A 16,783-nucleotide genomic window follows, 5' to 3' on the forward strand; every position below is an offset into this window, starting at 1 on the left:
TCTACTGCTTTGGCATCTCTTTTTTTATATTTGGTGTCTGAGTGAAACTATTTTGGATGACTATGGTAGATTGCTACCTGTGTTTTGACTCTGGAGAATGGCACATTCTCATTTGTGGCAATTGTGGGATCTCTTTAGCCAACTTGTTGCCAACAAAACTACATAATTATGTTTTCATTTTGACTGCATAATCATTACAACGAGCTATGCCCATTGATTTAGATGTTTTCAAGACTAGTTTAGGCCAAACATGACCATCATCACCATGCAAATAAACAGTTAATTTCACGCATGCTAACCTGATAATTGCAGAATCCAGGCGTAAGAATGATCTTGTTCTGTCTCATTTCTTAACTCCATCACGAGGAAGGTGATGCTCTATAGCAGATGCAGCAATCAATTATTTTAATATGGCAAAACTTCATATATTGCCTTTTCTTTTGGACCGCATGGGGCTCAGGGATTAAGGCTCCATGTAAGGACCTGGGCGAACTCCACTGAGATGTATGATTTGTTTCATGATTATCTATCGGATACAGTCTCCATAGACAGATACAGAAAAAATGTACCATTCAAAAAGGAACAAAAAGTTAAAAATAATATAAAAAAAAAGCAAAGAATTTTGTATCTCAATCTCGTCATGCATCAGATTAAGCAATCCAGCCAACATGATGGCAAACTTTAGGCCTGCACCCCATTTTGCATATGTTTGTTACTTTGGGCCTGTGGTCAAATCTACAAAACCCTCTTGAGTTAGCTGACAGAAACAATGGCATTTGGAGGTCAATATTGGACAAGAAATGTAGGTTATCCAGCATTTTCCATCATTGGAGTCATACAACTCCTTTAGACCTGCATTTGGTGTTTGGCAAAAAGGATAGAGGTTAATCATATGAATGATGAAACTCCATATAACTGAGAAGCCATAAGAGAATTTACAAATATCCAATTCAAACATCATACCTATTTACATTTCCTGCAATAATGAAATACTTGAATCCTTATTCGAATGCAAGCCTCTGAGTCCCAACAAGTGAGGCATATTGACCTTTCTTAGCCACCAACTCAAAGTGCGTGCCCAACTCTGTGATCCTCCCAGCTGAACAAAGAGCAATTTGATGCGCATTTTGGACAGTGCTTAATCTATGGGCAATCACCAATGAGGTCCTTCCCTTCATCAAATGATCAAGAGCCTCTTGCACCAGGCGTTCGCTAGTTGCATCTAGAGCACTGGTGGCCTGCACCAGAATACATCAAGAATAACTGAGGCAGAACACTGGGTCCTGATGATAGATCTAGCAGCCATAAGTGATTGGTTTACCATTGGAGAAGGACTTACCTCATCGAGTATTAGAACCGGAGCATTCTTAAGAAGGGCTCGTGCGATAGCAATTCTCTGCAAAGTGAAACAATTAGTTGTGATAATTGACTGTGTTCCATGTCACATAGCTTGACATTATTACCTGTCTCTGTCCACCACTTAGGAGGCTTCCCCGTTCACCAACTAGTGTGTCATAGCCCTAAATAAAATAAATAGTTTTGTAATACATATAAAGATGGACGAATGTGGTGCTGAAGATTCCAAAATACATGAATCCAGAAGCTACCAACCTGAGGAAGAGAGATTATGAATTCATGAGCATTGGCAGCTTTGGCTGCCTTTATTATGTCATCTTTGGAGACATCCTCATCTGGTAGTCCATATGCAATATTTTCTCCCACAGATACTGAGAAGAGGACTGGGTCCTGCAACAGAAATTAATCAACTTATTTAAAATAAGTCATGAAATAAAGGAATGGTGGAGCATTAAAAAGAACTAAATAGAATAAAGAAGAGACTTATTGGATCTCACAACCAGAACAATAAGCACTAAGTCAGATAATAAGCACAAAAAATGTACTGCACTGAATCCTAGGGCATCCAAGAGATACCTGATTCACTAAGGACACAACCTTGGCCCATTCTCTTTTATCAAATGTTCGAATATCTTCCCCTGCTATAGTTATGCAACCTCTAGTTGGCTGCAAAGACAGAATAACTCATCTCAATTCTCCCTGCATTTTTGCATTTGACACAAAGATAAAGGATTATTTTTAGTGAAATGACATTTACCTCATAGAAGCGGGCAAGAAGTTGTACTACCGTACTTTTTCCTGAACCACTAGGTCCTACTAATGCAGTTATTTTTCCACATTCAAGTTTCAGGCTGAGACCATTTAAGACGTCCACGTCAGACCTTAAAGGATAAGAGAAGTACACATCTGTCAATAATAAAGAAAATGTAAGCTGAAAAGTTTAAAGTAGACCATGTATGTATCTACTTGATAACCAAACAAAGCCGTTGAGGATTAGATGTTGACATCAGACCAGTGCTCAGCATAATTTAGAAAAATAATCAAATTGAACATAGCTGTACAAGATATTAAAACTTGGAAAGAAAATGCACCATCTCGCTTATAGTAAAAAATAATGCAGGACTGCTGTTGCATGTATGAACTAAATATAGTATGATAAAATCATGCAAAGTCAAGCTGTTAGTTGATCTCATTTATTTTAAGTCACAGTAATCCTGGTAGAGTTAAAATTCTAAAAAGTAATAAACTGCAGCTTTATTAGGACCTGTTAACTATTAACCCAAAGTAGAGTGTTTGAAGTTATTTCAACACAAAAGCATCAGTCACCATCATCAAGCAAAACACATGTAAATCAGTGTAATCCGGACAAGCCATATTTTTAGCACTTGTAAATTTTGACACCACTGAAATCCTAGAAGCAATACACCACATTAGCCTTCTAAAATGGGATTGTCATAATCACTTCATGTCAGCACAAGCGTCCATACTTGACACAAGTTTTTGGAGTAGATAGTCAAAAATAAAGTCTGGAAATTTGTAAAAAGTACAGCTTCTCTCCCTTTCAAGTTTTAATATAATTTTTACTGTGTTTACCAGCTATTCAGTGTACATGCAGCAATTAGAGTATCTGTTCTGATGCTCATGATGTTCAGGAGCTAAAATGATATTGCATAAATTTGCTGAGCATCAAACAGACTCTAGAATAAGGATGCTCGCATATGCTAAGAGATTTTCTCTTTTAACAATCCTAGACTAGTTTTTATAGCATAAAATTGCTGAGCATTGGTGCAGACAAATATGGGAAGATACACCAAACTCTAGAACAAGGCATGCTAACATGTGCTGAGAAATTTTCTCTTAGTAATCCTAGGCCAGTTTGATTTCCTTATAACAAAAATTTTTTGAAAAAATGAAGTATTTGAACAACCAGCAACAAAACCAAGAAGTTCAAGATAGTTTGGCCGAGCTTATGGGGAATCATCAACTTCACAATATAACAAGCAACTTTGCAATATTCTAAAACATAAACATGCAGTCCAACCATGTGTCAGCCTGTATTGCAGTACACTGAGTAGTGTATTACACTAATAGCCCAAGTTCGCCGAACCAGTACTAGAGGTCATACCAGCTAGCAACCAATTTAATACACTATGGATTTGTACAGTGCTATTCCGGGGCATACTGAAAATAGAGAGAGGGAGGAAAGAAGAGAGAGAGAGAGAGAGAGGAAGGAGGAGAGCTGAGTTAAACCCTAACCCTAGGAGGGGTAGAGAGAGAGAGAGAAGAGGGCGGGGGGTTGGGGGTGGGAGAAGGAGGGAGGACCAAGGGAAGCCCTAACCCAAATCCTAGTTTAAGGGGTGGGAGGGCACCACATGAGCGAGTGGAAAAGTGCTCCAAGTAAAGGGGTCTTTTTAACCATCCAAATTCCCCATTGGTTTAGTTCCATATGTCCCAAATCGGATGGTTCGAGGTGGTACAATCAAGATTTTATATCCCGATGGGATGGGGGCATCTCGACCGTCCCATCCTATTCCTGTAAGAAAATGGGATGGGGACGAGTTCGCGACTCCAAAACCCATCCATATAAGGAGAGAAGAAAGAGGAAAGAAGGAAAAGAAGGAAAGATGAAGAAAAGAAAAAATAAAAGGAAAGATGAAGAAAAGGGAAAAATGAAAACAAGAAAAAAAGAGAGAAGAAAGAAAAAGAAAGAAAAAGAAAAGGAAAGAAATGAAGGTAGAGAAAAAGAAGGAAAAGAAGGAAGAAAGAAAAAAGCAAAAAATAAAAGAAAGAAAAAAAAGAAGAAAGAGAGAAAGATGGAGGATATCCACCGTCATGTATGCCGGGAACTGTTGTTGGGACGGAATGGAACAGCAGGGCATCCTATTCCATTGAGAAACCAGGATATCTTTGTCCCACTAGATTTAAAACCTTGGGTACAACCAATCATAATAATAGGTAATAGGAGATGATACATACCAATATCAATTAAATTTATAGATTGATTAGACCTAGTTTTCATGTTTTTAAAATTTGTTTTCCTCATGCAAGTTGACTTATAAGTAGTAATAAGAATTGCTCATTATTGTTCATTTGATTTAAGGATTCTAAAAGGTAGATGGATGATGACATGGATAGAACAGATTATATTATTATTTGTGCTCACCGCCCGATGCGATTTCTTTATGATGGGTGGAGCATCATGATTTATTTATTTATTTCTTAGCATATAGGTCCCACCATGGCAATCCTCATTGAGAGCACATTAACTTAAAAGTGCAAATGGGGTTTACCACATAAATTTTGCCCTTATTAAAAGGAAAAAAAAAAAGAAGAAGATATATTGAGCCTCAGTCTCCAAAAGGCAAAAAGTTCTAGAGATCAACCTTCTTCCTTCTTCTTGGCTGGTAGAGGTGGACTGCCTCTCCTCCAACATCCATCCTCCATGGTAGAAAGGAACACCGCTTTCCTCCACCCACCAGCATGCTATGTGCATGATTAGGCACGAAGACTTAACTCATGTCCTTGGAATATATTCTCCTGTCCTGTCATGGCCTCTCCACGTTTTCATTGGAGAGAGTGCTGTCGATGAGTGATCAGCTAGGCTCTTCAAGGATTCAAAGGGTCTAATTCGAAGTTTAAGGTATGTATCATTCATTTTTCCAGTCCATCCGAATCGAAAGCTTATACATCATAATTTTTTTTTTAGATTTTGAGTTCAACATCTCATAATTTAGACGCCAGAGATGAAATTAATATCGAATTAGTGTTAAATATCTTATAATACTAGCAGGCACCAATATGTACATTGACTCCCTTCAGTTATGAAGTGGACTGTCAGACATATTGGTTTAGACTGTGTCAAAAAATGTGTCACTAACACTTGATATCTTATATCAATTGCATATTTCTATAACATATCTAAAATTTAGACATGATAAAGAAAAACAAATTTTCTCATACCTAAAAATTTAGACATGATAAAGAAATACAAATTTACTAAACTTGTAAACCTGAAAAACATGATCACAATTCCAAAGCTTTTACTACAATATCCAATCAGCTAGCATAAAGAAAAGAAACGAAAAGAAACTCAAAACTACCCTAACAAACCTTTATATCAAGAGTCAAAATAAAAAGGGTGGCCTGGGGCACAAGTCTCATGTCATTGGGTTGGGGAGGGTCAAATGTATACAGCCTTACCTCTGCATGCGAAGAGGTTATTTCCATGTTTTGAACACCAGATCTCTGGGTCATCATGGAGCAACCTTACCATTGTGCCAAGGTTCACCCGCTATATCAAGAGTCAATACACACACATACTCTTAAAAAAGAGAATCAGATGTTTCAAGATATAAACAATCTAATGTACCTTCAAGGCAAATGTCACCAAACCAAGCTAGACTACACCCATCACTAGCTGATCTCAGTGCTGACATGTAATGCATATTTAGAGCTTGATTTTTCGCAGAATAACCATCACCATAAAGTGATCCAAGATTAACGTCTTCCAGTTCTTTTGATTGGATTTCTTTATCTAAACCATAAGCAAGTGACTCATCAATTTCTGTTGCAGACAGAATAGAATTAATCCGTTCTACAGCAGCAAAGGTCCCACGAAGATCACCAAGGGTATTCACACCCCCTTGAACCTGTAATGCTTGTCATTTTGTAATAGAGCAGAGATAGGCTATCCTAAAAAGAGGACTCGAAATTGGATGTATAGCGACATATGCATGTTCAAAAAGCACAACAAAAGGTACTCACAGCAAAGGTTAATGTGAAGGTGTAACCAATGAATGAAGTCATGGTTCCAACAGACAGTTCACCCTGCAATGGAACACATGTTACAGTCATGCTTGTAGAGAATGATATTAGAACCACAAAACCATTTACTGATGGGTTCAAAGCAGTAAAATTGCACGTCAAGAAAAAGAGACAAGGCAGGTTGCATAGCCATCACAAGTAAATTGTCAGCACGGTTAAGAGTAACTATCATCTGATATCTAGCCAAAAATTAGTAAGGCACAAGAATTACATGCGTTTTGTGAATATTGAAAAGTGTTATTTCTGAAGGTGGTCGCAGATCAGAAGGTTTGCTGCTCATAAAGGCATGTGTATGGGGGTAAAATCATCAAGGAAAATTATCAGGACATGGAGGTCCTCACCGCTTTCACTTTGCTCCTCCAAAACAATAAAGTGTCATCAGAGAAATGTAGACTACCACTCTAGTCAAGGATTCATTTGCAGCCTTCAATGTTCCAAGTTTTATGCCACTACGCTGGTAAGCAAGTACCTATCAAAGGTTAAAAGCCATATAAGCTCCGTACAACAAGAAGGATTAATCCACTCTAAATAAAGAAGCAGCATTTACCCTGCGTATATGAGTTATTTGCATACATATCAACATATATGGGTTTGCATGCGTGCAAGTGTGTTATTATGTGCATGTATATCTATATGTACAAGAAAATGTATGGCATGCATATCTAGAAGCCTTGATTTTAACACTGACAAGATATCAGTATCAGCACAATGTTGATACTAAAACTAAGGCAACACTTATTTGGTGGCAAAATTGCAGTTTTTTTGTATTACCAAAGACTATAACCAACAAGCCTTGTATTATTTTTTTTTCCCCAAAAATCATTAGGTGGAGCCCACCTACATCAACAGGTTATACATTGGGACAAAAAGGCTAAATATTGAATTTTGATCACACCTCCAAATTCCAAGTTTGTACATATCAGATCTTTGTTTGATCAAAGAATCCAAATATAGCTCTTTTAATTTCTTAATAAATCTGTCCTATAGAGAATAATCATCCTCAAGTCGGGGGGGACCCGAAGAAATATTCTTGACTTATCGAAGTTTGCTTACCAATAAACCACTAATATGTTCATTATGAATCAATGAAAAACCCAAAGAAATCCCATTAAGCAATAAAATGTTTTTCCAAATTGCTGGCAAGCTTCACAATGGTTAGAATTTCCTGCTACTCTCAATCTTGCACCAACAAAATTTTTGTTCCAAAGCATTTAGTTGTTGCACTTTGGGCAATAAGTACTAGTAGAAATTATGTTGGCCAAGTCAATTCCATGTTTAGAAGTTCGAAAATTCTTGAGTTGTATATAACAGCATAACCATATTTTTTTCCTGGCAATGTAGCAATTTTCTTTCATAAAAGTAATGCTCTTCTCCATTTATTGGAGTTCAACCCCTTCCTTCATATAAAGTACAGCCAGACAGAGAGGGGATATTCATGCTTCTTTTTTTTTTTTTTTGGTAAAGAACTACGATTAGTTTTCTGCCTAGTCACTCCCTATTTAGAAAAAGAAAATTTTGACATTTCTATAAAGAATTTCTCCAATTCCAGCACTTCTAGTGGTTCAATGGTTTAGGTATCTACTATTTACTGAAAATGTATCAACCTGAGAAAACTTACCAAATTACCAAATACAGACATTTGTCTCTTTTCACCACCAAATGACCTAACCTATAAGAGAAAAAAGAACATTAAGTTTTCAGCAAATAGACCTGCTGGATATGTCACCAATAAATTGGTTAATCGAATAAGCAATTAAAGCATTTATTTAAGAGAAAAATATCTAACAAATTGGATAGATTATTATAAAACCAAAAATGATAAAGTAAAGAACAGTCTAAAGAATCTTGAGACTTACAGTCCGAATGGCAGAAAATGTTTCAGTTGCACAGTCTGATATGCTCGCTTGGGACATTCCATGAGATTTAAAGATAGGAACAGTTGACCGCTTGAATATAGCTGAACATGTAGAATAATTTGTAAACTAAAAGGCTGAAACAAATAATATATTTTTGGTTCATGTTATAACTATGGTGCATATTGATACAAATGGTGAAATATGAAAAATGTTCTATGTCCATTAAAATAATACCATCTAGAGTTTTGAAGAGGTTATGAGAGAGGCTAATGTGAGCGATGAGGGAATTATTACTTATAACTAGACCCTCTCTTAATTATTATGGGTCCATCAGTTTGTCCTAAATCAAACTACCAAGAAAAAAAACCAATCAGAAGTTAAATGTTAGTCACAAGTTCAAAATTGTTTTGAGAGATGTACTAGGACAAAACCAATAAGCATTATTATTCCAACTATTAGGAGTTGGCTATATGGATCCTTCTAGTCCCCACTTATCCATTAAGGGAAACATCAACGTAGACACAATATCACAATTTCAATCCTTTATCTCAGGTCAACCCTTTTTTCTTTTGACCAGTCGCCATTTGGCAATAATCCAAGAAGCAATATGTAAGGACACATTTTCAATTTCTGTTTAATTTTGGGAAAACCAGATGAGTTTAAATGTTTTGAGCTATAGTTTCTGAAATTTCAGTTGCAAATTATCAACAAAAAATATCACTGAAAATTCAAAAAAATATATATATGAAAGGAAAATTGATGCTTTAAAAAATAAGAAGCACATCATTTTGAGGTATATTACATATCAATTCAGGGTTCAGCATTCAAACAATCAATTTTTTTGAATATAATGTTAATTAATCATAGTTACGTTGTAGTATATAATTGTGCTGTTTATTCCAATTTGAAACATGATAGTCTACATGTCCATGACATTTGGGTTTTAGATGTCAAGTACATAAACGGACAATTAATTTACATGTCTTTGTGATTTAACGGTGCAATGCTTCCAAATCATCTAAAAACTCGCAAAATCTAGGCTAAATTTAGAGAAAATGCTTCATGATAATTAAAAAAGAGAAAAAAGGGCATAGATAGTTTATCTATACAATAATTTGTTCCCAAACTTTTGTTTTGGCAGAAATTAATCAATTCAATTGGTTCAAGTAAACATGGAAACTTCCAGTTTAAGTTTAGCATTTCAGGCAAAACTTCATACATGATAGTTGTAAATGTCCAAGCCACATTAATCAATTGTTTAATACTCTATCAACTTAACTACCATGCATCAATTAAATTAACCTATTTAACATAAACAATCTAGATTTTCCAGATATTGTGTTATCTGCATCAACCCTATTAAGCCTAAGTGTCTGTTTGGTTGGACTGAAATCAGTGAAAGTCATTTTCCTAAAAGTGACTTTGGTCCAATTTCAGGCATGTGCCTGCAAAAGTGAAAGATGAAAGTCATTTTTGTCCCTGAAGTAACTTTCATACAAAATAACTAGAAGACAAGTAAAATGACTTTAGGTCACCTAGGTCCCGTAGTCAGTTAAATTGGAGAGATTCAAAGAAACGGGGTGTCTCATTTCACCCCACTTTTTCCTCAATCTCGACTATGGTCACATTTTTAACAATAAATAATAAGAATATTGATAAAACATTACTTACTAATAACAACTAATATTACATAATTAATACTTGAATATTAAAATATAATTTTATTTATTTAATCATAGTTAATAATATTAATAATCTAATACTATTAAAATATAATCTAATGCCATTATTAGAATATAATAATAAAATCTCTACTCACACAATTTGTGCTCTCTTGACACTTCACATATTCATTCAACGAAGCTATAATGCCAAAAACTAACAAGAAAACAAGGCATGCAGTGAAAGTAGATAAAACCGAGTCCATCATGAAGTTGCATGACACACTGTATGTTACATTCATATAAGAAACTACTACTAACTAGATCATGGAAACTAATACCAGATTTGGACATTAATAATGAGAGCAACAGTAGTCCATGTTCACATGAAAGATTATAGAATATCTACTAACAGTAAATATTGATGCAGAATAACATGCAGACCTTTTACCTACTAAAACAGATACGGACACCATCAGCAGCCCCAGCACAGGAGCAAGTTGTGTTGATAGTGAAAAAAGTAAGCATATCGTACCAATAACCTGCAAGATATGGAGAATTCTAGCAACAGTTCATCCTCAAATTTGAAAGGTCAAAAAAGTCAGCAAAACAGAATACAAGACAAAACCAGCATCTACAATAAAAAGGGAAAGCAAAAATAAAGAGGAGCTTCTATGGTGCCGAAGCTAATATAACAAGATGTTAAAGAACTATTTAACAACATATACAAGTTAATTATAGAAAAGAAAGCCAGATGGTCGAGTGTCATGAATCTCAGACTAAGAGAATCATAAGTAAGAAACCTGTACTGGTCAAATTGTTGGCAATACCAAGCTCACATTGTCAATAGTGTAAAGTAGCTTGCCTCAGAAAGTGCCCTCAGTCCACGATCTCTTGATATATTTTCACTGACAACATCTTTTAGAGAACCCAAGTCAGATGTCAACAAACCAGTCAATTCACCAACCTGTTCAATATTAAGAGCATGTATGTAGTGTAAGCACTCATCTTGCTGGCAATTGAAGATATTATAGGAGATGCAATACCAGACATTAGATCAGCAATTTTGGTAAACCATACCAAATAAAAAGTTGTGCTTTCCCCAACATAAAATACCCATGGACAAAAAATATAATATCATGTGCACCAACAGAACCACAACAAAAAATAATCTTATGCTGCCCTACATCAAGTGTCAGTACCAAAAACCAGACCATACCGACCATCAGCAAGGTAGCAGAAACCTTGTTCTTAACAATAGTTCTATAAAAGTTGCCAAGAATCCAAAACTTCATGAAAACTTCACAATGTGTGTAATTCCTCTACCAATTTTTGCATAATACTGCTAGCCTAGTGAACAACTTGAGGAAATCTTTATGAATAAATATTTTAATAAAGTTTCAATACTTATTGATCAATAAATATTGTAAGTTTCAAACTGAACATGTTTAAGGTATTGGTCATATCTAGTCATGTGGTGCAGACAATTAACTAGAAAAATGGATATGCTTATATACAAAAATGTTACTCATGACACACTTTCATACAGGGGTATAATAAAAGTTGTAACATGTCATATATCCAAATTTTCCAAAAATTCAGCACTTGCAGATATTATAACTGAGTTTCCCACATGTCATTAGATATTACTAGTAATTTGAGAGAGATGTCAAGAAAGACAACATATTGTACAGTTACATAGAGATTGCTATTGGCATGTTAGAATAATATAACAATTGCTAGACTACTAATATGCAGCGAGCCTCGTAACTTTGAATTTGTACTTGACTTGTATGCCTTATGTTAAGACTTAAGAGTTCGCCAAACCCATACTGGTTTTGACTCATATATCAGAATCCCATTGTTTAGAATAAGGCATGCTGGCATGTTCATCACAATTTTTACATGTTAACTAAGTAGAAAGACTTGAGCAAGTGCAAGTTGAAACTGTGAAGGAAGGATATGGAAGGCAAGGGAGATAACATCAGCCAAAACATCGGGTACAGAAAATGAAATTTCCATGGATATAATAAAGCAAGTTGATTATACCATAATGAACCTGGTTCATCTATGAAAGCAGCTAATGAGGCATTGATTATCTCTGCACAATTTGATTTTAAATAATGAAGAATCTTTCATGTTGTATACTTCAGAGAATTACTACTAAGTATGGTGAAGCATATACAAGCCATATTTTCACTTGTATAAAGCTTAGTTTACTATAAGAATTACCATGCAATTCTGCAAGAAAAACAAAAAATAAGAAAATCGAAAACAATGAAATTACCTTATAGCGGTCAAAAAATTCCACCTGCAAAAACAAAAAATGGCAGTCATCTTAAGAAAAAATTAATAATTAATTCACAGAAAAACATAAATAAGGAATAGAAACCAAGAGTAATCAGAGGTATGAAGTATATAGAATTAACAAGGCAGTGAATACCATAGCATAACATTGTTTGACCTCATCCGCACCATCTAACTTTTGATCACTTTGATTCTTTTTTCCCAAAAGAATACCTTAACCAAAAATAACTTTTCCCTTATGTATAGCATTATTATCCTTGAAACTTTCCTATTGTCAACTAAATCCATAAAATTTGACAGTTATAGAATAGTAAACTCCTTCATAATCAAATTCAAATGATTCTGAAACTGTCTTGAAGCTTCTGAACTCCTTAAAATCCATTGAAAAAGTCAAAGTGCTTGAGTTTCATATACCATCTCCAACTAAGCTACATCTTCATCATCGAATTATCATATGTTCTCTCACTATGCCATTTCTATTCCTTGAACTTTCTTGAACACTCACTCCAGCTTGTTAGAAAGAACTGATGAAAGTTATTAGCTGGTTGCAATTATAATACAATAGGATTAGTTAAAGGAAATTGCACCTTTTGAATCAATATCCTCCTAAAAATCTGGCCTCTGAGGCTTGCCATCACCTTCTCCCACATAATAGTCATGTTGATAACAAATACAATAGTTAAAATTGGCTCCAGGGTATACAATACAGCAATTTTGGAAAGAAGCTTCCACAATGGTTCAGAACCTCTTCCTATGAGTATCTCGAAAAATTTCCCTGTTGCAATTTGCAGTATGTGACAGATTAATAATTATATAATCTTAATAATAATGCCAACAACATAGTAAACAATTACAAGCATTCAAATTCATCTTTCTAAAAAAAGAAAAATATAAGAGTTGTTCAGTTGAAAATGTTCAGCGACCAAGATTAACCCTCTTTTAAAAAACTGTGAACATGATAAACAAGAATTATTGTAAAGAAAATTTTAAATTTCCTACAATAATACAATTCTTACAATTCTTACAAGCATTCAAATTATTGCAGACAAATGGAGTATAAAAGCGAAGGGACAGGGACCTGCTATCATGGAAATCTATTTCATGCCTAGATATATTTTAGATATTCATATGATCATTTGGGAACTCTTGTTAAGAATCCAAAAATTAATACAAGATCCTTGTTTTTATGGCAATGAAAGAATGGAGCAAAAGCACCATGGATTAAGCAAATATGCAATATTAGTCATTTTTGAAATGAAGTTTATGGAAAATAGACTTCATAGAAAGTATGACGGAAAGTTGCTTGTAGGACAAGTGAAATGTATTTGCATAAATTATGAATGAGAACAAACTCAAGCTCCTCAAAAATCTTGACAGAGGCTCAGAGAATGGATCTAATTTTTTGAATGTTAATGGAAACTTGCATGGAGTAACTTCAGAACCGATTTATCCAACCAGACTTGATTTGAACAAGGTCAGTTTATACAAATTGTCAGCATTTAAATGAAGCAATATGAGTCACCATGTTGACATGATGCTGGTGAAAGTGAGGAAAGAGGTCAAACTACCCAAAGCACTTGCTCTCAGCTACTATAAGTGGGGGTATGGACTGTATCTAGGAGCCTGGGAGAAAATTTAAACCAAAGGACGATTGGTTTGAATTTTGGCACTTCTGGCTATTACTGATTCCAGAGATTGTTCAAAGAATTAATGAGGATATGGCAACAAATAATGGCAGTCATAGTAAATACATGAAGCATTCATTGAGATACTAGGATGATGAACTTAGGATTTAATGCTGAAACCAGAGGAACAGATGTTTCAGGTGATCCAATATTCCATCAGGGACTAGAGACACATCAAAACAAAAACCCAAAATTATTTAGGTTAAAACGACTTGTTCTAGGAGGATGTCACCATACTAAGGGTGGATGAATATAACCCAAAGCACCAAATTTAATTGAAAATCTATAATTCAGGTACAAAATCCAATAAAAGCACAAATCAATGTAGATATGGAGAACATTATAAATATGTAGTTGCTATAGTGTGTTAATGGATTTTCTCTAGCAACACATGGCTTAAAATAGAAGTTTGCAGCATCAAGCATCGAAGAAGTACGAAGGTAACAAAGAATACTTAGTTTATGATAGACAGAAATGGTGATATAGACCGAATGATGAAAAATTTCAGTTATCAAAATCACCATGCCAGTAACATATCATAATATATTGAACAAAACACATCTGGAAATATGGAAAGAAACAATGGATGCTTACATATAATACCATGTGCTTCAATAGAGCGATTGTATTGTAGCTTACTGTATAATGCCGTGGTTACATGCATGTCTCGGGCTTTCTAAAGAATCTAAGCACAAGAATTGTAAGGGCAAACATGAAAGATTGAAAGAGGCAGCAGATCTAACTTAAATAAGAGAAATCATGAAAAAAAGCATCTGTAGATGCGGCTTTTAAATGGATACAAATGACTCGACGATGTAATCGCACCTGATCCATAAAAACAATATTCCGATGTTTGGGTCAAAGCCTAATAGATATTTCCTGTTTGATGCCATGAGCAAGAAAACTAGCATCACAAGAATTTCTCGAAAGAAAAGATACACTCCTTACCAGAAAAGAGGGGCATCGAGAGGGTGCAGCAAGTGCACCCAACGAGAGAAGCCAGCGAAATAGCCATCCTTAGCTTGTGACGCAAGAGGAGAGACCAGATGCCGCCCCAACTAATGGCGGCGGCCGGGGAGGACACCTGGGGAGCGGACGCCTCGGGGCTCGCGCCCCTGTCGATGGCGTCGGGATCGGAGGCCGGGGCAGAGACGTAGGCAGCCCGAGCACCGCCGCCGCGCCGCCGCCCTCCGAGGAGGTACGGACGGAGAAGCCTCCGAGAAAGAGGGAGGATGAGGGGCGGGGTTTGGCGAGCGAAGCAGTGGGAGGAAGAGAAGGCGGAGGGCCTCAGCTTTCGGAATCGAGAGGAAGGAAGAGGGAAAGAGATAGAATACGGGAGAGGGAGAACGGTGGAAGTGGCCATGGGACTGGAGCTTGGAGGAACCCACACGAGACGTCCCTCGCTTCCGTGCTCTACTTTCCGAGGGGTTCGGGGGCGTGGTGGGGTTGGGGAGCCGGGTTGAACTCTTCGATGACAACGGTCTAATATTATCCCCGCCGGGGTATATGGGAGCCCTACGTTCGTACCGGTGTGGGTCCCGTGAAATGAGACCTGCCCTGAAGTCAACCCGATCGGGCAGGATAAATGGCAAGCTCTGGTCCATTTGGAAAAATTTCTTCCTCAGGTCGGCCTGACCTAACCTAACCTGACAAGCCTTTCCACGGACTCGACCCAGCCCTGTCCAATTATCACGGTCTAACTTGCAAAAGAAGGGTAGGTAAATAAACAGCAGCTTTGAGATGAGAGATGCAAACGAGGAACAAGGATCTCCATTGGCCATGGAAAATGGAGAACTTGGACTTGGCAGCTTGTTGTAAGAGCAGCATAAATCGATGTCGCTAGTTCAGGTTGAATCCTTTAACGTATTGTGACAAACATGGATGGTTCCTAGTTCTGGAGTACTGGAACAGGCAAGGCCTTCAGTATCACCAGCATGAGAGTTTAGTATGCATGAGAATTTAGTAGAAGGTTAAGAATTACTAGTATGGAAAAAAAATAGGGTTTGGTTGATAGGGCCTCTCGAGATGTTCTTGGGGAATCAAATGTTACATCCTCATGGAATGAAAGCAATTAAGTTGTAAATTTGCTTTCTAAACACCCCTAATAGTTTATCCTATAAAGAAGCATGCTTTTTTTGTGATTATCATGTTAGAATCTTATAAACAAGATAACAAAGACATGCCACTTTATATGGATGGGAGAACGTGATTCGTGACTCAAAAATAAGCATTCAAGTGGATCTTTCAATCCATGAACTTATAGATTTTCCAGCAATTTTTTTAATCTGTTCTAAAATTAAGTATTTGAGTCTTGCTGTGTTAGGCTGCAACTTGTCGCTCTGCCTTGAGCATTCATAACCTACTCCATCCCAGGGTTTGGCAGTGGTCACAATCCTGTCATCCATTTTTTGCTTAATGCAAATTGTAAATCGATTCAGACAAAGGAGTTGCTCAGCGATATACTTGTACGAAGGCAGTGGTGGAAGATTAAAAGAGACCCACCAAGATGACAGGGATAGCAGCAATTGTTAGGGCGGTAAAACTCGCCCACAATGTTGCAGCAGCAGAACCCAACTTTCTAATAGCAGAAGTATAAATACCGGGAGGAAAAAAAAAAAAAGTGAGACCTTCCAATCGACATCATCTCATTAGGGCCTGATACGCTTGTAAGTTCTCTATGTTCAACCCAACGAAGGCGAGAGGTAGCCCTCCGACGTGATTCAGAATTAGAGAAGGTCCTGACTTGACAGAACTAGCCAGGAAAAAACCAGAGCTACCGCTTACAGTGAAAAAACTGCAAATTCCTTGATTATAAAACGATTTCAAGTATTTGCACGTTATGATGGTAAGGGTCCGATGCTTGTGGAAACACTCCCGAGACTCGAATCAGAAGCTCCCCAAAGCTGGCTACTGCACAGATCATAAAGAGCGATCGTTTTAAAACTTATGGTCCAAAATAAACAATTTCAATGACACTATAATGTTTTAATTTCATTTCTGGTTTAGGCTGCATTTGGAGATCTACAGTTATAAAATCATCACTTTTTTCCCACTAAATTTTAACCTTTGGGGTTTTCGAACATTGATATTATGT

At 36.4% G+C, this 16,783-nt stretch overlaps 1 protein-coding gene across 1 annotated transcript; it reads right to left on the minus strand.

The window, feature by feature from the left end:
- Positions 1–571: 571 nt before the first annotated feature.
- On the minus strand, positions 572–15,148 carry LOC105054153 (ABC transporter B family member 28). The gene is given in 18 exon segments (XM_010935600.4): positions 572–852; positions 964–1,238; positions 1,340–1,396; positions 1,464–1,520; positions 1,612–1,746; positions 1,933–2,022; positions 2,114–2,262; positions 5,726–6,005; positions 6,121–6,183; positions 6,522–6,535; positions 6,538–6,649; positions 7,799–7,849; positions 8,037–8,137; positions 10,149–10,239; positions 10,563–10,664; positions 11,985–12,008; positions 12,592–12,779; positions 14,638–15,148. Coding segments are annotated over 17 exon segments (2,166 nt in total). The 5' UTR covers positions 15,053–15,148; the 3' UTR covers positions 572–852; positions 964–1,001.
- Positions 15,149–16,783: the final 1,635 nt, after the last annotated feature.

This window comes from Elaeis guineensis, chromosome 11 (genome assembly GCF_000442705.2).
Source record: "Elaeis guineensis isolate ETL-2024a chromosome 11, EG11, whole genome shotgun sequence".
NCBI lineage: Eukaryota > Viridiplantae > Streptophyta > Magnoliopsida > Arecales > Arecaceae > Elaeis > Elaeis guineensis.